Source organism: Oncorhynchus mykiss, chromosome 22, assembly GCF_013265735.2.
Source record: "Oncorhynchus mykiss isolate Arlee chromosome 22, USDA_OmykA_1.1, whole genome shotgun sequence".
NCBI lineage: Eukaryota > Metazoa > Chordata > Actinopteri > Salmoniformes > Salmonidae > Oncorhynchus > Oncorhynchus mykiss.
In genome coordinates this window covers 49,988,520-50,010,076 of record NC_048586.1, presented here as the reverse complement: position 1 = coordinate 50,010,076, position 21,557 = coordinate 49,988,520, and the positions used below count along the sequence as shown (strand labels likewise).

At 48.6% G+C, this 21,557-nt stretch overlaps 1 protein-coding gene and 1 long non-coding RNA gene across 5 annotated transcripts in view; both read right to left on the bottom strand.

Annotated features, from left to right (window-relative positions):
• The window catches only part of LOC118943617, a 5,074-nt gene extending 2,537 nt beyond the window's left edge, over window positions 1-2,537 (bottom strand). Inside the window, exon 1 of the long non-coding RNA XR_005038851.1 lies at window positions 1-2,537. This exon is cut by the window's left edge and continues 665 nt beyond it. This is a non-coding gene — a long non-coding RNA (uncharacterized LOC118943617).
• The window catches only part of LOC110519289 (neuropilin-2), a 201,212-nt gene that overhangs the window by 14,580 nt on the left and 165,075 nt on the right, over window positions 1-21,557 (bottom strand). For 3 of the 4 annotated variants that reach the window (XM_036959473.1, XM_036959474.1, XM_036959472.1), the window contains exons 15-16: window positions 21,425-21,521; window positions 14,582-14,614 (exon numbers count right to left, since the gene is read on the bottom strand). In XM_036959473.1, the coding sequence (XP_036815368.1) occupies window positions 14,582-14,614; window positions 21,425-21,521 (130 nt within the window). Of the gene's footprint in view, window positions 1-5,377; window positions 5,993-14,581; window positions 14,615-21,424; window positions 21,522-21,557 lie in introns of those variants that run through there. The other variant, XM_036959471.1, reaches the window with a different exon arrangement.

Here is a 21,557-nt window from a genome sequence, read left to right as displayed (position 1 = left end):
GAGGAGTGGGCATCCCAATGATATGACTGTGAGGAGTGGGCATCCCAATGATATGACTGTGAGGAGTGGGCATCCCAATGATATGACTGTGAGGAGGGGGCATCCCAATGATATGACTGTGAGGAGGGGGCATCCCAATGATATGACTGTGAGGAGGGGCATCGCAATGATATGACTTTGAGGAGTGGGCATCCCAATGATATTACCTTGAGGAGGGGGCATCCCAATGATATTACCTTGAGGAGTGGGCATCCCAATGATATGACTTTGAGGAGTGGGCATCCCAATGATATTACCTTGAGGAGGGGGCATCCCAATGATATTACCTTGAGGAGGGGGCATCCCAATGATATTACCTTGAGGAAGGGGCATCCCAATGATATTACCTTGAGGAGGGGGCATCCCAATGATATTACCTTGAGGAGGGGGCATCCCAATGATATTACCTTGAGGAGGGGGCATCCCAATGATATTACCTTGAGGAGGGGGCATCCCAAATGGCAACCTATTCTCCATATAGTTTACTTGTTTTGATCAGGGCTCGATAGTCCACTACATAGGGAATAGGGGGCCTTGTAGTGTACTACATAGGGAATAGGGGGCCATGATGTAGTGTACTACATGGGGAATAGGGGGCCATTTGGGAGGCAAACCCAAAGCGACTCTAAAATAAATGCTTACCGTAGACTTAATAAATAATAATAATAGGTCCATTAACTAATTATAAATATGAAAATACTTTAAACAAATGTCATCTCAGAGTAGGAAGGGAAGCAGGCAGCCCCTGGCCGATTTGAAAAGCCCTGTGACAACATGCCAATTTCTTTCTCTTCAAATATTCAAAAAGTTAGCGAAAAAAAAGGACACAAACTGCTTTAGTGGCAGTTCATAAATAAAACCCACGTAGAGAAATGAAATCATGTAATGGAGTAGAACTGGGAGGGCCGCAAGCTTTGAGCTGTGTGGATATATAAATCACAGGAGGAAGCTGGAACGGAGAGCTGGCTGGGACAAATCAAACAGCTGTACAACACAAGCACAAAATCTGCAATATCTAACTACGTAAAATAAATATTCTCCTCAAAGGGATGTGTAATGTCTGGGGTGAAGAGGTGTTCATTATAAATACAGTGGGCAAAATGTACTGTACTTCACATGAGACCGGACCTGACAACATGATTCTGTTACAGAGTGGAACCCAACAGCATGGTTCTGTTACAGAGTGGAACCCAACAGCATGGTTCTGTTACAGAGTGGGACATGAGACAGGACCCGACAACATGGTTCTGTTACAGAGTGGAACCCAACAACATGGTTCTGTTACAGAGTGGGACCCGACAACATGGTTCTGTTACAGAGTGGAACCCAACAGCATGGTTCTGTTACAGAGTGGGACCCGACAAAATGGTTCTGTTACAGAGTGGAACCCAACAGCATGGTTCTGTTACAGAGTGGGACATGAGACAGGACCCAACAACATGATTCTGTTACAGAGTGGGACATGAGACAGGACCCGACAACATGATTCTGTTACAGAGTGGAACATGAGACAGGACCCGACAACATGATTCTGTTACAGAGTGGGACATGAGACAGGACCCGACAACATGATTCTGTTACAGAGTGGAACATGAGACAGGACCCGACAACATGGTTCTGTTACAGAGTGGAACCCGACAACATGATTCTGTTACAGAGTGGGACATGAGACAGGACCCAACAACATGATTCTGTTACAGAGTGGAACATGAGACAGGACCCGACAACATGGTTCTGTTACAGAGTGGAACATGAGACAGGACAAAACAACATGATTCTGTTACAGAGTGGAACATGAGACAGGACAAAACAACATGATTCTGTTACAGAGTGGAACATGAGACAGGACCCAAAAACATGATTCTGTTACAGAGTAAAAAGCAGTCAACCATTAGTATGGAATCCAAGATGTCCATTTAGCTAGTTATCCATTCTGTGAATACCACGCCATGGGGACCAATCATTGTCCAATTAGTCTACAGATCGAGAGTGCTGAACGTCCCTTACACTAGGCCTGCTGGGCTGGGTCAGACGGTCTCACTCCCTCTCTGCCAGTCCGTCTGTCTGCCCAGAGCTGGGTCAGACGGTCTCTCTCCCACCCTGCCAGTCCGTCTGTCTGCCTAGAGCTGGGTCAGACGGTCTCTCTCGCTCTCTGCCAGTCCGTTCATCTGCCCAGAGCTTTCATGTGTCTGTGTTTGAAACAGAATCCTTTTCCTCCTTCCAGAGAAATAACATCCATCTATCATTCGTTAGAAAAAAAGGTTATGTTTGATCTCTCCATCTCTCTTTCCATTTCTTTCTACATTCTTGTATACAGAAGATTTTTGGAGAGAATCAGATTTAAGCCAAACAAACCCAATCTCTCCTTGTTTGACCCTGATTTCTGTTGGAGAAAAAAAATCTCAAATTTGGACTCATCAGACCAAAGGACAGATTTCCACCGGTCTAATGTCCATTGCTTGTGTTTCTTGGCCCAAGCAAGTCTCTTCTTATTGGTGTCCTTTAGTAGTGTTTTTTTTTTGCAGCAATTCGACCATGAAGGCCTGATTCACGCAGTCTCCTCTGAACAGTTGATGTTGAGATGTCTGTTACTTGAATTCTGTGAAGCATTGATTTGGACTCAATCTGAGACAGTTAACTCTAATGAACCTATCCTCTGCAGCAGAGGTAACTCTGGGTCTTCCTTTCCTCATGAGAGCCAGTTTCATCATAGCACTTGATGGTTTTTGCGACTGCACTTGAAGAAACTTTCACAGTTCTTGAAATGTTCTCTATACCACCCATACCTTGTCACAACACATCTGATTGGCTCAAACGCATTAAAAAGGAAGGACATTCCACAAATTAACTTTTAACAAGGCACACCTGTTAATTGAAATGCATTCCAGGTGACAACCTCATGAAGCTGGTTGAGAGAATGCCAAGAGTGTGAAAAGCTGTCATCAATGCAAAGGGTGGCTAATTTCTCAAATATAAACTTATTTATATTTAGATTTTTTTGGTTACTACATGATTCCATATGTGTTATTTCATAGTTTTAATGTCTTCACTATTATTCTACAATGTAGAAAATAGTAAAAAAAACTATTGAATGAGTAGGTGTGTCCAAACTTCTGACTGGTACTGTATGTTTTCAATTAGTAAAATATCAACACAGTGGGCCAAGCTGGTGGAAAGGACATCGTTTGACCAGCTTTGTCTGCTGAGAACAACACATCAATTGATAAAAGCAAATTAACAAATATAAAACAGTAATGTTAAAGAGTAGTGTGAGGACCATGTCATAGTAAAATAGGTTCATTTGTTACTCTGATGAGCCCTGTACCCTCCCAGATTTAAGGTCTGGCTGTCTCAGAGGGTATAGGTTGTCTCAGAGGGTATAGTCTGTCTCACATGGTATAGGCTATTTCAGAGGTTATAGGTTGTCTCAGAGGGTATAGGTTGTCTCAGAGGGTATAATCTGTCTCACATGGTATAGGTTGTCTCACAGGGCATAGTCTGTCTCAGAGGGTATAGATTGTCTCAGAGAGTATATGTTGTCTCACAGGGTATAGGTTGTCTCAGAGGGTATAATCTGTCTCAGAGGGTATAGGTTGTCTCAGAGGGTATAGGTTGTCTCAGAGAGTATACTCTGTCTCACAAGGTATAGGTTGTCTCACAGGGTATAGTCTGTCTCAGAGGGTATAGGTTGTCTCAGAGGGTATAGGTTGTCTCAGAGGGTATAGGTCGTCTCAGAGGGTATAGTCTGTCTCACATGGTATAGGTTATCTCAGAGGGTATAGTCTGTCTCACAGGGTATAGGTTGCCTCACAGGGTATAGTCTGTCTCACAGGGTATAGGTTGTCTCAGAGGGTATAGTCTGTCTCAGAGGGTATAGTCTGTCTCAGAGGGTATAGGTTGTCTCAGAGGGTATAGTCTGTCTCAGAGGGTATAGGTTGTCTCAGAGGGTATAATCTGTCTCAGATGGTATAGTCTATCTCAGAGGGTATAGGTTGTCTCAGAGGGTATAGTCTGTCTCACATGGTATAGGTTGTCTAAGAGGCTATAGTCTGTCTCACAGGGTATAGGTTGTCTCAGAGGGTATAGTCTGTCTCACAGGGTATAGGTTGTCTCAGAGGGTATAGTCTGTCTCACATGGTATAGGTTGTCTCAGAGGGTATAGTCTGTCTCACAGGGTATAGGTTGTCTCAGAGGGTATAGTCTGTCTCAGAGGGTATAAGTCTGTCTCAGAGGGTATAGGTTGTCTCAGAGGGTATAGTCTGTCTCACATGGTATAGGCTATCTCAGAGGGTATAGGTTGTCTCAGAGGGTATAATCTGTCTCACAGGGTATAAGTTGTCTCACAGGGTATAGTCTGTCTCACAGGGTATAGGTTGTTTCAGAGGGTATAGGCTGTCTAAGGTAGCTTCAGAAGACTGTTGCATATAGTAAGAAAACAAATATTGTCTCCATTGATAGGTGCGCCAATGCAGTTAGTTCAGGATTGTCTCCATCGCTTCAGTCCTTTCTAAAGGAAATAAAACATTAGTTTATAATATATCTAAACAGACACAAGCAAGTCCTTCATCCAAGCAAACTGAAACATGGACCAGAGTTCTCTCCACAGTCAGGAGGGAGGTCAAACAAAATAGAGATATGTCATACCGACATACCTCTCTCTCTCCTGACTCCTTCTTCAAGAGCAGCAGATCTCTCTCTCTCTGTCTCTCTCTTTCTCTCTGTCTCTCTCTCTCTCTCTCTCTCTCTCTGTGTGTATACGTCAACAGAACACCTCTCCTGTTGTAAATGTCAGAGGTGCTCTACACGTGGAAACAACTCCCTCTGACTATCCAGGCTTCACTCCCCTCTGCTCTCTCTCTCGCTCTCTCTCTCTCTTTTTCTCCTCTCCTCTCTCACCCACTCTATCTCTGTCTCGGTTTCCGTCTCTCCTCCCTACAGCATCTTGGCACCGCTATAAGAGTGTCCTCTCCACTGGACTGTTCAATCAAAGGTTTAACTCCCCACTGAAAGACTAAGGGCCGTCCCAAATGGCAACCTACCCCTATACAGCGCACTAGTTTAGACCAGGGCCCATGGTGCACTATATAGGGAATAGGGTGCCAATTGAGACGTAGACTCATATTCCGAATCCCATCTTTCCCAGAAACCGTTTGTTGGAGTCGGGGCCCGCCGCTAAGGAGTTCTGGCTGGATGTTTTGGACGTAAACAAGCTCAATGAAACAGGAAGCACATCATCACAGCAAACCCTCCTCGTCCTGTCTTAAAGCCACAAAGCAGCAGCTCCGCTAAGAGAAACAATATCATCAACAGAAGGAAACTTTGGTGCCTTTTCTGCACCTTTTTTTTTGTTGTTGTTGCTCTTAATGTTGTTGTTTTTTAATTTAAATGTTCCTTCAGAGACAGCAGATTCCAAACAGAGGGCCAGTCGGACCAGATCGTTCCTTCATGACATCATCTGAGGGTGTCTATAGATATCTGAGGGCAGGTGTCCCGCCCAGTCACAGTACTGTCTCTCTCTCTCTGTCTGTCTGTCTCTGTGTCAAACATAGTCAGCACCGGGAGCCTCGATGCTCATCCTCCTTCTCCAGCCTGATAGACAGCATGGGCTCCATTGGAGGTGCGGAGGGTCCTGCCAGCCCCAACCCAGACAGAGGCCCTCTGTTGGGGTAGTGGGTCGACATAACCCCCCCAGGCCCGGAATAGTGGTTGTGGTTAGGCCCGGGGCCGTAGTGAGAGCTGTGGTAGTGGGCACTCTGGTAGGACACTGAGTGCTGGCTGTTCTTCTTGGCTGCTAGTTGATAGCGGTGACAACAGAGAACCACGACCAGAGTGAATGATGCCAGGAGCAACAGAGCCCCAACGCCGGCCATTACATAATACCAGAAGGGGGGGATGGGCTGCACTGACACCTCTGTGTCTACTGTGGGCTCACTGGCACCAGGAAGAGCTCCCCCTGGTGGTAGAGCAGAGACACACAGAGTAGTTGGCTTGGGAGGCAGAGATGAAGGCAGGGCAGGCATGCAGCAAAGTGCAGACCTTTCTGTCTTTTAATAAGGCACAATATATAGATTTATTTGTGTATTTAAAAATTAATAATTTTTACAAACAAAACAGACATGTACTGAACATAGACAAGCAGAGGCTCATGCTTCTGCCATTGCTGAGGTTGGACCTTGTTTGATAAAATGCATTGCAAAGCCAGGTTTATGCAGCTATACTTTTGGACATTATCAATCGTTCCTCGTGGAGAGCAGCAAGCAGGTTTTATATGGCAGGTTGGGACTATGACATAACCTGAGGAATAGTTCATCAATTATATAGCCTGAGGAATAGGTAGTCCATTATATAGCCTGAGGAATAGGTAATCCATTATATAGCCTGAGGAATAGGTAATCCATTATATAGCCTGATGAATAGGTAGTCCATTATATAGCCTGAGGAATAGTTAATCCATTATATAGCCTGAGGAATAGGTAATCCATTATATAGCCTGAGGAATAGGTAGTCCATTATATAGCCTGAGGAATAGTTAATCCATTATATAGCCTGAGGAATAGGTAGTCCATTATATAGCCTGAGGAATAGTTAATCCATTATATAGCCTGAGGAATAGTTAATCCATTATATAGCCTGAGGAATAGGTAGTCCATTATATAGCCTGAGGAATAGTTAATCCATTATATAGCCTGATGAATAGGTACTCCATTATATAGCCTGAGGAATAGGTAATCCATTATATAGCCTGAGGAATAGGTAATCCATTATATAGCCTGATTAGAGGTATTTCAGGTGTTATCACAGATCATAGCTTTGATTAGAGGTATTTCAGGTGTTATCACAGATCATAGCTTTGAGTTGAGGTATTTCAGGTGTTATCACAGATCATAGCTTTGAGTTGAGGTATTTCAGGTGTTATCACAGATCTTAACTTTGATTAGAGGTATTTCAGGTGTTATCACAGATCATAGCTGTGATTAGAGGTATTTCAGGTGTTATCACAGATCATAGCTGTGATTAGAGGTATTTCAGGTGTTATCACAGATCTTAACTTTGATTTGAACGCTCTAGTCTGAGAGTGCACTGTTTGAATCTAAGATAGTGCCCCTTTAGAGAGACAGCTTTCCAGGAACATATTTGACCTCAACTCAGCTGTCTGCCTAATGAAAGACAAGAAAGATAGGAGGGAGATAGTCAACTCTACTGTCTCGGAGAGAACAGGAGGGAGATAGATAGCTCTACTGTCTATTACAGAACAGGAGGGCGATAGTTAGCTCTACTGTCTGGGAGAGAACAGGAGGGAGATCGTTAGCTCTACTGTCTGGGAGAGAACAGGAGGGAGAGAGTTAGCTCTACTGTCTATTACAGAACAGGAGGGAGATAGTTAGCTCTACTGTCTCGGAGAGAACAGGAGGGAGAGAGTTAGCTCTACTGTCTATTACAGAACAGGAGGGAGATAGTTAGCTCTACTGTCTGGGAGCGAACAGGAGGGAGATAGATAGCTCTACTGTCTATTACAGAACAGGAGGGAGATAGATAGCTATACTGTCTGGGAGAGAACAGAAGGGAGATAGTTAGCTCTACTGTCTAGGAGAGAACAGGAGGGAGAGAGTTAGCTCTACTGTCTGGAAGAGAACAGGAGGGAGAGTTAGCTCTACTGTCTATTACAGAACAGGAGGGAGATAGTTAGCTCTACTGTCTGGGAGAGAACAGGAGGGAGAGAGTTAGCTCTACTGTCTAGGAGAGAACAGGAGGGAGAGAGTTAGCTCTACTGTCTATTACAGAACAGGAGGGAGATAGTTAGCTCTACTGTCTGGAAGAGAGTAGGAGGGAGATAGTTAGCTCTACTGTCTGGGAGAGAACAGAAGGGAGATAGTTAGCTCTACTGTCTGGGAGAGAACAGGAGGGAGATCGTTAGCTCTACTGTCTGGGAGAGAACAGGAGGGAGAGAGTTAGCTCTACTGTCTATTACAGAACAGGAGGGAGATAGATAGCTCTACTGTCTATTACAGAACAGGAGGGAGATAGATAGCTCTACTGTCTGGGAGAGAACAGAAGGGAGATAGTTAGCTCTACTGTCTGGGAGAGAACAGGAGGGAGATAGCTAGCTCTACTGTCTGGGAGAGAACAGGAGGGAGAGAGTTAGCTCTACTGTCTATTACAGAACAGGAGGGAGAGAGTTAGCTCTACTGTCTGGGAGAGAACAGGAGGGAGAGAGTTAGCTCTACTGTCTAGGAGAGAACAGGAGGGAGAGACTTAGCTCTACTGTCTATTACAGAACAGGAGGGAGATAGTTAGCTCTACTGTCTGGAAGAGAGTAGGAGGGAGATAGTTAGCTCTACTGTCTAGGAGAGAACAGAAGGGAGATATTTAGCTCTACTGTCTGGGAGAGAACAGGAGGGAGATATTTAGCTCTACTGTCTGGGAGGGAACAAGATGGAGATATTTAGCTCTACTGTTTGGGAGGGAACAGGAGGGAGATGGATCTGGGAGTGAATTCTAAGTGGTCATTTTCAGACAAGATTTCCCTGTTCTGTTTTCTTACATGAATGGTTGTCTGCCAGTCTCGTCTGCCTCAAGCCAAACATCTCCAAGGAAACCACCCCAACACCCCGACAGCCAAATACACGGATCAAGAGTGCCCATCTCTCACTCATCTACCCACCACAGACTAGCACACAGTTTGCTTCCCAAATGGAATGCACCGCTGTTGACCCGAGCCCTGTTGACCCGAGCCCTGTTGACCCGAGCCCTGTTGACCCGAGCCCTGTTGACTCGAGCCCTTTTGGTCCAAAAAAATGGTGTGCCATTTGTGACTAAACCTACAGCCATCCAAGAGAGAAAATCAAGCAAAATCCTGCCAATCTCCTCCTCCTCCTCCCTCCTCTATAACCCCTTACTCTCCTCTCCTCTCCTCTCCTCTCGTATACTCTCATTTCCTCTCCTCTCCTCTAACTTACTCTACCCTCCTCTACTCTCCTCTCCTCTATCCTCCTCTCCTCTACCATCCTCTCCTCTACCCTCCTCTCCTCTACTCTACTCTCCTCTCCTCTACTCTACCCTCCTCTCCTCTACCCTCCTCTCCTCTACCCTCCTCTCCTCTCCTCTACCATCCTCTCCTCTACCCTCCCCTCCCCTCCTCTCCTCTCCTCTCCTCTCCTCTCCCCTCCTCTTCTCTACCCTCCTGTACTCTACCCTCCTCTCCTCTACTCTACCCTTCTCTCCTCTACCCTCCACTCCTCCAACCTCCTCTACCCTCCTCTCCTCTACCTCCTCTCCTCTACCTCCTCTCCTCTCCTCTATATCCCTCTCCTCTCCTCTCCTCTCCTCTACCCTTCTCTAATCTACCCTCCTCTCCGATACTCTCCTCTCCTCTCCTTTCCTCTCCTCTCCTTTTCCCTCCTCTACTCTACCCTCCTCTCCTCTACCCTCCTCTCCTCTCCTCTACCTTCCTCTCCTCTCCTCTACCCTCCTCTCCTCTACCCTCCTCTCCTCTCCTCTCCTCTACCCTCCTCTCCTCTACCCTCCTCTACCCTCCTCTCCTCTACCCTCCTCTCCTCTACCCTCCTCTCCACGCCTCTACCCTCCTCTACCCTCCTCTACTCTACCCTCCTCTCCTCTCCTCTATCCTCCTCTACTCTACCCTCCTCTACTCTACCCTCCACTCCTCCAACCTCCTCTACCCTCCTCTCCTCTACCCTCCTCTCCTCTACCCTACTCTACTCTACCCTCCTCTCCTCTACCCTCCTCTCCTCTCCTCTCCTCTCCTCTCCTCTCCTCTCCTCTACCCTTCTCTAATCTACCCTCCTCTCCGATACCCTCCTCTCCTCTCCTCTCCTCTCCTCTCCTCTCCTCTCCCCTCCTCTCCTCTCTCTACCCTACTCTCCCCCTCCTCTCCTCTACCCTCCTCTCCTCTACCCTCCTCTACCCTCCTCTCCTCTACCCTCCTCTTCTCTCCTTCTCTTCTACCCACCTCTACCCTCCTCTCCTCTACCCTCCTCTACCCTCCTCTCCTCTCCTCTCCTCTACCCTCCTCTCCTCTCCTCTACCTTCCTCTACTCTACCCTCCTCTCCTCCACCCTCCTCTCCTCTACTCTACCCTCCTCTCCTCTACTCTACCCTCCTCTCCTCTAATCTCCTCTCCTCTACCCTCCTCTCCTCTACCCTCCTCTCCTCTACCCTCCTCTACTCTCCTCTACCCTCCTCTCCTCTACCCTCCTCTACTCTCCTCTACCCTCCTCTCCTCTCCTCTCCTCTCCTCTCCTCTCCTCTCCTCTCCTCTCCTCTACCCTCCTCTCCTCTCCTCTCCTCTCCTCTACCCTCCTCTCCTCTACCTTCCTCTACTCTACCCTCCTCTCCTCCACCCTCCTCTCCTCTCCTCTACTCTACCCTCCTCTCCTCTACTCTACCCTCCTCTCCTCTACTCTCCTCTCCTCTACCCTCCTCTCCTCTACCCTCCTCTCCTCTACTCTCCTCTACCCTCCTCTCCTCTCCCCTTCTCTCCTATCCTCTACCCTCCTCTCCTCTACTCTCCTCTCCTCTCCTTTACCCTTCTCTCCTCTACCCTCTTCTCCTCTCCTCTACTCTACTCTCCTCTCCTCTCCCATCCTCTCCTTTACTCTACCCTCCTCTACCCTCCTCTACTTTCCTCTACTCTCTTCTACTCTAATCTCATCTCCTCTAATCTCCTCTACCTCAGTAGAGTAGAGTTCAGCAGAGTTGTGTACAGTAGAGTGGAGTACAGTACGGTAGAGTAGGATAGAGTACAGTAGAGTACAGTAGATATCAATACTGTAGAGTAGAGTAGAGTAGAGTAGAGTAGAGTAGAGTACAGTACAGTACAGTAGAGTACCGTACAGTACAGTACAGTACAGTACAGTAGAGTACAGTACAGTAGAGTACAGTACAGTACAGTACAGTACAGTAGAGTACAGTAGAGTACAGTACAGTACAGTACAGTAGAGTACAGTAGAGTTGATAGAGTACAGTAGAGTAGATTACAGTACAGTAGAGTAGAGTACAGTACAGTAGAGAACAGTAGAGTTGATAGAGTACAGTAGAGTAGATTACAGTACAGTAGAGTAGATTACAGTACAGTAGAGAACAGAAGAGTACAGTAGAGTGTTGTACAGTACAGGACAGTGCAGTAGAATAGAGTGGAGTACAGTACAGTAGAGAACAGTAGAGTTGATAGAGTACAGTAGAGTAGATTACAGTACAGTAGAGTAGATTACAGTACAGTAGAGAACAGAAGAGTACAGTAGAGTGTTGTACAGTACAGGACAGTGCAGTAGAATAGAGTGGAGTACAGTACAGTGCCGTAGAATAGAGTACAGTGCAGTACAGTAGAGTACAGTGCAGTAGAATAGAGTACAGTACAGTACAGCACAGTGCAGTACAATAGAGTAGAGTACAGTACAGTAGAATAGAGTACAGTACCTATAGCTGTACATACCCTAGCCTTCCAGTAGAGACAGCTGTACATACCCTAGTCTTCCAGTACCTACAGCTGTACATACCCTAGCCTTCCAGTAGAGACAGCTGTACATACCCTATCCTCCAGTAGAGACAGCTGTACATACCCTAGCCTTCCAGTAGAGACAGCTGTACATACCCTAGTCTTCCAGTACCTACAGCTGTACATACCCTAGCCTTCCAGTAGAGACAGCTGTACATACCCTATCCTCCAGTAGAGACAGCTGTACATACCCTAGCCTTCCAGTAGAGACAGCTGCACATACCCCAGTCTTCCAGTACCTACAGCTGTACATACCCTAGTCTTCCAGTAGAGACAGCTGTACATACCCTAGTCTTCCAGTACCTACAGCTGTACATACCCTAGCCTTCCAGTAGAGACAGCTGTACATACCCTAGCCTTCCAGTAGAGACAGCTGCACATACCCCAGTCTTCCAGCACCTACAGCTGTACATACCCTAGTCTTCCAGTAGAGACAGCTGTACATACCCTAGTCTTCCAGTACCTACAGCTGTACATACCCTAGCCTTCCAGTAGAGACAGCTGTACATACCCTAGCCTTCCAGTAGAGACAGCTGTACATACCCTAGCCTTCCAGTACCTACAGCTGTACATACCCCAGTCTTCCAGTACCGACAGCTGTACATACCCTAGTCTTCCAGTACCTACAGCTGTACATACCCTAGCCTTCCAGTAGAGACAGCTGTACATACCCTAGCCTTCCAGTAGAGACAGCTGTAAATACCCTAGCCTTCCAGTAGAGACAGCTGTACATACCCCAGTCTTCCAGTACCTACAGCTGCACATACCCTAGCCTTCCAGTACCTACAGCTGTACATACCCTAGCCTTCCAGTAGAGACAGCTGTACATACCCTAACCTTCCAGTACCTACAGCTGTACATATCCTAGCCTTCCAGTAGAGACAGCTGTACATACCCTAGCCTTCCAGTAGAGACAGCTGTACATACCCTATCCTCCAGTAGAGACAGCTGTACATGCCCTAGTCTTCCAGTACCTACAGATGTACATACCCTAGTCTTCCAGTACCTACAGCTGTTCATACCCTAGTCTTCCAGTAGAGACAGCTGTACATACCCTAGCCTTCCAGTAGAGACAGCTGTAGATACCCTAGCCTTCCAGTACCTACAGCTGTACATACAGCGGCAGGGTAGCCTAGTGGTTAGAGCGTTGGACTAGTAACCGGAAGGTTGTGAGTTCAAACCCCCGAGCTGACAAGGTACAAATCTGTCGTTCTGCCCCTGAACAGGCAGTTAACCCACTGTTCCCAGGCCGTCATTGAAAATAAGAATTTGTTCTTAACTGACTTGCCTGGTTAAATAAAGGTAAAATAAAAAAAATAAATAAATAAACATACCCTAGCCTTCCAGTACCTACAGCTGTACATACCCTAGCCTTCCAGTACCTACAGCTGTACATACCCTAGCCTTCCAGTAGAGACAGCTGTACATACCCTAACCTTCCAGTACCTACAGCTGTACATACCCTAGCCTTCCAGTAGAGACAGCTGTACATACCCTAGCCTTCCAGTACCTACAGCTGTACATACCCTAGCCTTCCAGTACCTACAGCTGTAAATACCCTAGCCTTCCAGTAGAGACAGCTGTACATACCCTAGCCTTCCAGTAGAGACAACTGTACATACCCTAGCCTTCCAGTACCTACAGCTGTAAATACCCTAGCCTTCCAGTAGAGACAGCTGTACATACCCTAGCCTTCCAGTAGAGACAGCTGTACATACCCTAGCCTTCCAGTACCTACAGCTGTACATACCCTAGCCTTCCAGTAGAGACAGCTGTACATACCCTAGCCTTCCAGTAGAGACAGCTGTACATACCCTAGCCTTCCAGTACCTACAGCTGTACATACCCTAGCCTTCCAGTAGAGACAGCTGTACATACCCTAGCCTTCCAGTAGAGACAGCTGTACATACCCTAGCCTTCCAGTACCTACAGCTGTACATACCCTAGCCTTCCAGTAGAGACAGCTGTACATACCCTAGCCTTCCAGTAGAGACATCTGTACATACCCTAGCCTTCCAGTACCTACAGCTGTACATACCCTAGCCTTCCAGTAGAGACAGCTGTACATACCCTAGCCTTCCAGTACCTACAGCTGTAAATACCCTAGCCTTCCAGTAGAGACAGCTGTACATACCCTAGCCTTCCAGTAGAGACAGCTGTACATACCCTAGCCTTCCAGTAGAGACAGCTGTACATACCCTAGCCTTCCAGTAGAGACATCTGTACATACCCTAGCCTTCCAGTAGAGACAGCTGTACATACCCTAGCCTTCCAGTACCTACAGCTGTAAATACCCTAGCCTTCCAGTAGAGACAGCTGTACATACCCTAGCCTTCCAGTAGAGACAGCTGTACATACCCTAGCCTTCCAGTAGAGACAGCTGTACATACCCTAGCCTTCCAGTAGAGACATCTGTACATACCCTAGACACCTGGTACATACAAAACCCTAATGCACATGAGGGCACTACCTTCTCTGAGTTTGTACACAGATATAATGGAACAACAAATATGTCACAGTACTGAAAATATAAAATATTCAAAACATTAGCATGTGATGTTTCTTTAAGACTCTGTTCACCTGTATATAATATGTAGAGACAACAACATAACGGGACATAACGGGACGGATGCTTGACCTCAGACATGCACGCAGGGACACATGCTCTGATCATAACGCTGGGATGCATTATGCTGGTAACAGTAGCGTCCCGATTCCCACCGATATAATAACCTCGGGAACAAGTTCAATACCAACAAACTGAAAACCCGGAAGCAATTTCTCCTCTGTTTCCTTATACCTAAACAAGATTCAGATGCAGTTTTGGAACAGCATAGTCATCAGTTTAAGACTTAGAATGGAATTGAATCACATAATAGAATCAGGTAAATCAGTGTTTATGGACCGGTGCCGTAACTGCAAGCTGGGTCGGAGCGACAAGCAGGAAGCAACACATATTCATACAGGAAGTAGACGAACGTTCGCACAGGAAACAGGAAGTAGTCAAAGATAACAAGGCCAACTCACCAGTCATGTCAGGAGGGAATGCAGCGAAGGGTTCTGAAAGAAAGAGAAGGACTAAATTGTATTAAAAAGGCAATGGCATTCTGATCAACATACTACAGCAGACTGAGAGGAAGGTAAGACTGAGAGAGGAAGGTAAGACTGAGAGAGGAAGGTAAGACAGAGAGGAAGGTAAGACTGAGAGGAAGGTGAGACTGAGAGAGGAAGGTGAGATAGAGAGGAAAGTAAGACTGAGAGGAAGGTGAGACTGAGAGAGAAAGGTGAGACTGAGAGAGGAAAGTGTGGCAGAGAAGAAGGTAAAACTGAGAGGAAGGTGAGAATGAGAGAGGAAGTGAGACTGAGAGGAAGGTGAGACTGAGAGGAAGGTGAGACTGAGAGGGGAAGGTGAGACTGAGAGAAAGGTGAGACTGAGAAGAAGGTGAGACTGAGAGAGGAAGGTGAGACTGAGAGAGGAAGGTGAGACTGAGAGAGGAAGATGTGACAGAGAGCAAGGTGAGACTGAGAGGAAGGTGTGACTGAGAGGAAGGAAATACTGAGAGAGGAAGGTGAGATTGAGAGGAAGGTGAGGCTGAGAGAGGAAGGTGAGACTGAGAGGAAGGTAAGACTGAGAGGAAGGTGAGACTGAGAGAGGAAGGTGAGACTGAGGGGAGAGAGGAAGGTGAGACTGAAGGGAGAGAGGAAGGTGAGACTCAGGGGAGAGAGGAAGGTGAGACTGAGAGGAAGGTGAGACTGAGAGAGGAAGGAGGGACTGAGAGAGGAAGGTGAGACTGAGAGGAAGGTAAGACTGAGAGAGGAAGGTGAGACTGAGAGGAAGGTGAGACATAGGAAAGTGAGACTGAGAGGAAGGTGAGACTGACAGAGGAAGGTGAGACTGAGAGGAAGGTGAGACTAAGAGAGGAAGGTGAGACTGAGAGGAAGGTGAGAGAGAGAGGAAGGTGAGACTGAGAGAGGAAGGTAAGACAGAGAGAGGGAGGTGAGACTGAGAGAGGAAGGTGAGACTGAGAGAGGAAGGTGAGACTGGGAGGAAGGTGAGACTGAGAGAAGAAAGGTGAGACTGAGAAGAAGGTAAGATTGAGAGGTAGGTGAGACAGAGAGGAAGGTGAGACTGAGAGGAAGGTGAGACTGAGAGGAAGGTGAGACTGAGAGAGGAAGGTGAGACTGAGAGAGGAAGGTGAGACTGAGAAGAAGGTAAGATTGAGAGGTAGGTGAGACAGAGAGGAAGGTGAGACTGAGAGGAAGGTGAGACAGAGAGGAAGGTGAGACAGAGAGGAAGGTGAGACAGAGAGGAAGGTAAGACTGAGAGGATGGTGAGACTGAGAGGAAGGTGAGACTGAGAGGAAGGTGAGACTGAGAGAGGAAGGTGAGACTGAGGGGAGAGAGGTAGGTGAGACTGAAGGGAGAGAGGAAGGTGAGACTCAGGGGAGAGAGGAAGGTGAGACTGAGAGGAAGGTGAGACTGAGAGAGGAAGGAGGGACTGAGAGAGGAAGGTGAGACTGAGAGGAAGGTAAGACTGAGAGAGGAAGGTGAGACTGAGAGGAAGGTGAGACATAGGAAAGTGAGACTGAGAGGAAGGTGAGACTGACAGAGGAAGGTGAGACTGAGAGGAAGGTGAGACTAAGAGAGGAAGGTGAGACTGAGAGGAAGGTGAGAGAGAGAGGAAGGTGAGACTGAGAGAGGAAGGTAAGACAGAGAGAGGGAGGTGAGACTGAGAGAGGAAGGTGAGACTGAGAGAGGAAGGTGAGACTGAGAGGAAGGTGAGACTGAGAGAAGAAAGGTGAGACTGAGAAGAAGGTAAGATTGAGAGGTAGGTGAGACAGAGAGGAAGGTGAGACTGAGAGGAAGGTGAGACTGAGAGGAAGGTGAGACTGAGAGAGGAAGGTGAGACTGAGAGAGGAAGGTGAGACTGAGAAGAAGGTAAGATTGAGAGGTAGGTGAGACAGAGAGGAAGGTGAGACTGAGAGGAAGGTGAGACAGAGAGGAAGGTGAGACAGAGAGGAAGGTGAGACTGAGAGGATGGTGAGACTGAGAGGAAGGTGAGACTGAGAGGAAGGTGTGACTGAGAGGGGAAGGTGAGACTGAGAGAGGAAGGTGAGACTGAGAGAGGAAGGTGAGACTGAGAGGAAGGTGAGACTGAGAGGATGGTGAGACAGAGAGGAAGGTAAGACAGAGAGAGGAAGGTAAGACTGAGAGAGGAAGGTGAGAGAGAGAGGAAGGTGAGACTGAGAGGAAGGTGAGACAGAGAGGAAGGTGAGACAGAGAGGAAGGTGTGACTGAGAGGATGGTGAGACTGAGAGGAAGGTGAGACTGAGAGGAAGGTGAGACTGAGAGGATGGTGAGACTGAGAGGAAGGTGAGACTGAGAGGAAGGTGAGATTGAGAGGAAGGTGAGGCAGAGAGGAATGTGAGACAGAGAGGAAGGTGAGACAGAGAGGAAGGTGAGACAGAGAGGAAGGTGAGACTGAGAGGATGGTGAGACTGAGAGGAAGGTGAGGCTGAGAGGAAGGTGAGACAGAGAGGATGGTGAGACAGAGAGGAAGGTAAGACAGAGTGAGGAAGGTAAGACTGAGAGAGGAAGGTGAGACAGAGAGGAAGGTGAGACTGAGAGGAAGGTGAGACAGAGAGGAAGGTGAGACAGAGAGGAAGGTGAGACTGAGAGGATGGTGAGACTGAGAGGAAGGTGAGACTGAGAGGAAGGTGAGACTGAGAGGAAGGTGAGACTGAGAGGAAGGTAAAGACTGAGACAGGAAGTTGAGACTGAGAGAGGAAGGTGAGACTGAGAGAGGAAGGTGAGACTGAGAGAGGAAGGTGAGACTGAGAGGATGGTAAGACTGAGAGAGGAAGGTGAGACTGAGAGAGGAAGGTAAGACTGAGAGAGGAAGGTAAGACTGAGAGAGGAAGGTGAGACTGAGAGGAAGTTGAGACTGGGAGAGGAAGGTGAGACTGAGAGAGGAAGGTGAGACTGAGAGGAAGGTAAGACACTGAGAGAGGAAGGTGAGACTGAGAGAGGAAGGTGAGACTGAGAGGAAGGTGAGACTGAGAGAGGAAGGTGAGACTGAGAGGAAGGTGAGACTGAGAGGATGGTGAGACTGAGAGGAAGGTGAGACAGAGAGGAAGGTGAGATTGAGAGGAAGGTGAGGCAGAGAGGAATGTGAGACAGAGAGGAAGGTGAGACAGAGAGGAAGGTGAGACAGAGAGGAAGGTGAGACTGAGAGGATGGTGAGACTGAGAGGAAGGTGAGGCTGAGAGGAAGGTGAGACAGAGAGGATGGTGAGACAGAGAGGAAGGTAAGACAGAGTGAGGAAGGTAAGACTGAGAGAGGAAGGTGAGACAGAGAGGAAGGTGAGACTGAGAGGAAGGTGAGACAGAGAGGAAGGTGAGACAGAGAGGAAGGTGAGACTGAGAGGATGGTGAGACTGAGAGGAAGGTGAGACTGAGAGGAAGGTGAGACTGAGAGGAAGGTGAGACTGAGAGGAAGGTAAAGACTGAGACAGGAAGTTGAGACTGAGAGAGGAAGGTGAGACTGAGAGAGGAAGGTGAGACTGAGAGAGGAAGGTGAGACTGAGAGGATGGTAAGACTGAGAGAGGAAGGTGAGACTGAGAGAGGAAGGTGAGACTGAGAGAGGAAGGTAAGACTGAGAGAGGAAGGTGAGACTGAGAGGAAGTTGAGACTGGGAGAGGAAGGTGAGACTGAGAGAGGAAGGTGAGACTGAGAGGAAGGTAAGACACTGAGAGAGGAAGGTGAGACTGAGAGAGGAAGGTGAGACTGAGAGGAAGGTGAGACTGAGAGAGGAAGGTGAGACTGAGAGGAAGGTGAGACTGAGAGAGGAAGGTGAGACTGAGAGAGAAAGGTGAGACTGAGAGAGGAAGGTGAGACTGAGAGGAAGTTGAGACTGGGAGAGGAAGGTGAGACTGAGAGAGGAAGGTGAGACTGAGAGAGGAAGGTTTGACTGAGAGGAAGGTAAGACTGAGAGAGGAAGGTGAGACTGAGAGGAAGGTGAGACTGAGAGGAAGGTGAGACTGAGAGAGGAAGGTAAGACAGAGAGAGGTAGGTGAGACTGAGAGAGGAAGGTGAGACTGAGAGAGGAAGGTTTGACTGAGAGGAAGGTAAGACTGAGAGAGGAAGGTGAGACTGAGAGGAAGGAGAGACAGAGAGGAAGGTGGGACTGAGAGGAAGGTGAGACTGAGAGAGGAAGGTGAGACTGAGAGAGGAAGGTGAGACAGAGAGGAAGGTGAGACTGAGAGGAAGGTGAGATTGAGAGGAAGGTGAGACAGAGAGGAATGTGAGACAGAGAGGAAGGTGAGACTGAGAGGAAGGTGAGACAGAGAGGAAGGTGAGACAGAGAGGAAGGTGAGACTGAGAGGATGGTGAGACTGAGAGGAAGGTGAGACAGAGAGAGGAAGGTGAGACTGAGAGAGGAAGGTGAGACTGAGAGAGGAAGGTGAAACTGAGACAGGAAGTTGAGACTGAGAAGATGGTGACTAGCCCCAGTAGTTTGAATGTGAGACTGAGAGGAGAGAGCGAAGAGAGAACTGAGATTTGCAGCTGTTTATTGGCTGCTGAGGGAGAGGAGGAGGGGAGAGGAGGAGGAGGAGGATGGGGAGAGGAGGAGGAGGGGAGAGGAGGAGGAGGAGGAGGGGGAGAGGAGGTGGAGGAGGAGGGGGAGAGGAGGAGGAGGAGGAGGGGGAGAGGAGGAGGAGAGGAGGAGGAGGTGGAGGGGGAGAGGAGGAGGGGAGAGGAGGAGGAGGTGGAGGGGGAGAGGAGGAGGAGGAGGGGGAGAGGAGGAGGAGGAGGAGGAGGGGGAGAGGAGGAGGAGGAGGATGGGGAGAGGAGGAGGAGGAGGAGGGGAGAGGAGGAGGAGGAGGAGGGGGAGAGGAGGAGGAGGAGGAGAGGAGGCGGAGGTGGAGGGGGAGAGGTGGAGGAGGAGGGGAGAGGAGGAGGAGGAGGAGGGGGAGAGGAGGAGGAGGAGGAGGGGGAGAGGAGGAGGATGGGGAGAGGAGGGGAGGAGGAGGGGAGATGAGGAGGAGGAGGAGGGGGAGAGGAGGAGGAGGAGGAGAGGAGGAGGAGGTGGAGGGGGAGAGGAGGAGGGGAGAGGAGGAGGAGGAGGAGGGGGAGAGGAGGAGGAGGAGGGGGAGAGGAGGAGGAGGAGGGGAGAGGAGGAGGAGGAGGGGGAGAGGAGGAGGAGGAGGGGGAGAGGAGGAGGAGGATGGGGAGAGGAGGAGGAGGAGGAGGGGAGAGGAGGAGGAGGAGGAGGGGGAGAGGAGGAGGAGGAGGAGGAGAGGAGGAGGAGGTGGAGGGGGAGAGGAGGAGGAGGAGGGGAGAGGAGGAGGAGGAGGGGGAGAGAAGGAGGAGGAGGATGGGGAGAGGAGGAGGAGGAGGGAGAGAGGAGGAGGAGGAGGAGGGAGAGAGGAGGAGGAGGAGGAGGGGGAGAGGAGGAGGAGGAGGGAGAGAGGAGGAGGAGGAGGAGGGAGGAGGAGGAGGAGAAGGAGGGGGAGAGGAGGAGGAGGAGGAGGGAGAGAGGAGGAGGAGGAGGGGGAGAGGAGGAGGAGGAGGAGAGGAGGTCTGATGGAACATATCATAATGCTTATTTAGAACGAGGGTGGATCTGTGGAATGAATGGGTGGATTACTGAGACAATTAACCAGAGCAGCAGACACAGGCGGGTTGGTATCTCTTGGCAGGCAGGACTGGGCTGACGTTGTGTTGCAATAGATGAACTGTGTCTGAGAGGTAGTCTAGTCTACTGTACTGTGTCTGAGAAGGAGGTAGTCTAGCCTACTGTACTGTGTCTGAGAGGGAGTCTAGTCTACTGTACTGTGTCTGAGAGGTAGTCTAGTCTACTGTACTGTGTCTGAGAGGGAGGTAGTCTAGTCTACTGCACTGTGTCTGAGAGGTAGTCTAGTCTACTGTACTGTGTCTGAGAGGTTGTCTAGTCTACTGCACTGTGTCTGAGAGGTAGTCTAGTCTACTGTACTGTGTCTGAGAGGGAGGTGGTCTAGTCTACTGCACTGTGTCTGAGAGGTAGTCTAGTCTACTGTACTGTGTCTGAGAAGGAGGTAGTCTAGCCTACTGTACTGTGTCTGAGAGGGAGTCTAGTCTACTGTACTGTGTCTGAGAGGTAGTCTAGTCTACTGTACTGTGTCTGAGAGGGAGGTAGTCTAGTCTTCTATACTGTGTCTGAGAGGTAGTCTAGTCTACTGCACTGTGTCTGAGAGGTAGTCTAGTCTACTGTACTGTGTCTGAGAGGGAGGTAGTCTAGCCTACTGTACTGTGTCTGAGAGGGAGGTAGTCTAGTCTTCTGTACTGTGTCTGAGAGGTAGTCTAGTCTACTGTACTGTGTCTGAGAGGTAGTCTAGTCTACTGTACTGTGTCTGAGAGGGAGTCTAGTAATTCCCTCTGATGACAGTGGAAGACTGTGTTAACCAAGAAGAGAGAAGAGGGAGAACGATGTCATTAAATATAGATTAGAATCATAGTGTAGGCGCATGGCCTACTTTCATGGTTTTGTGAACGAGAACATTTAAACAATTTTTCTTCTCTCTTTTTTTCCCCTTTTTTGTGAACTTGACCTTGGGACCATGTAGAGAGATGCAGAGCCAGAAAGAAAGAGAGGCCCCTTTAATGAATGAGTTGGTAGAGCATAGTGCCTGCAATGCCAGGGTTGTGGGTTCGAGGGGGGGGGGGGGGGGGGGGGGGGGGGGACGGACATGAACATGAATGAGAGGGTATGACTGAAGAGGGAGGGTGTGTGTCTGTTAACCCGGGGACGGTTTGCAGCCTCATGTAACTGGTGGGAATCAGTCTCCTGCTCGCCAAGGTCAAAACAGACGTGAGGATGCGCTTACTTACGGGTGCACTGTTCCAGCTCAGTACTGGAGCTCATGTGGATGTTGTCGATCCAGATGTGTCCTCGGTTGCTGTGCTCAAAGAAGCCCTCAATCACCACCTTGACGGACAGAAAAGAAGATTACAGACTTCATTA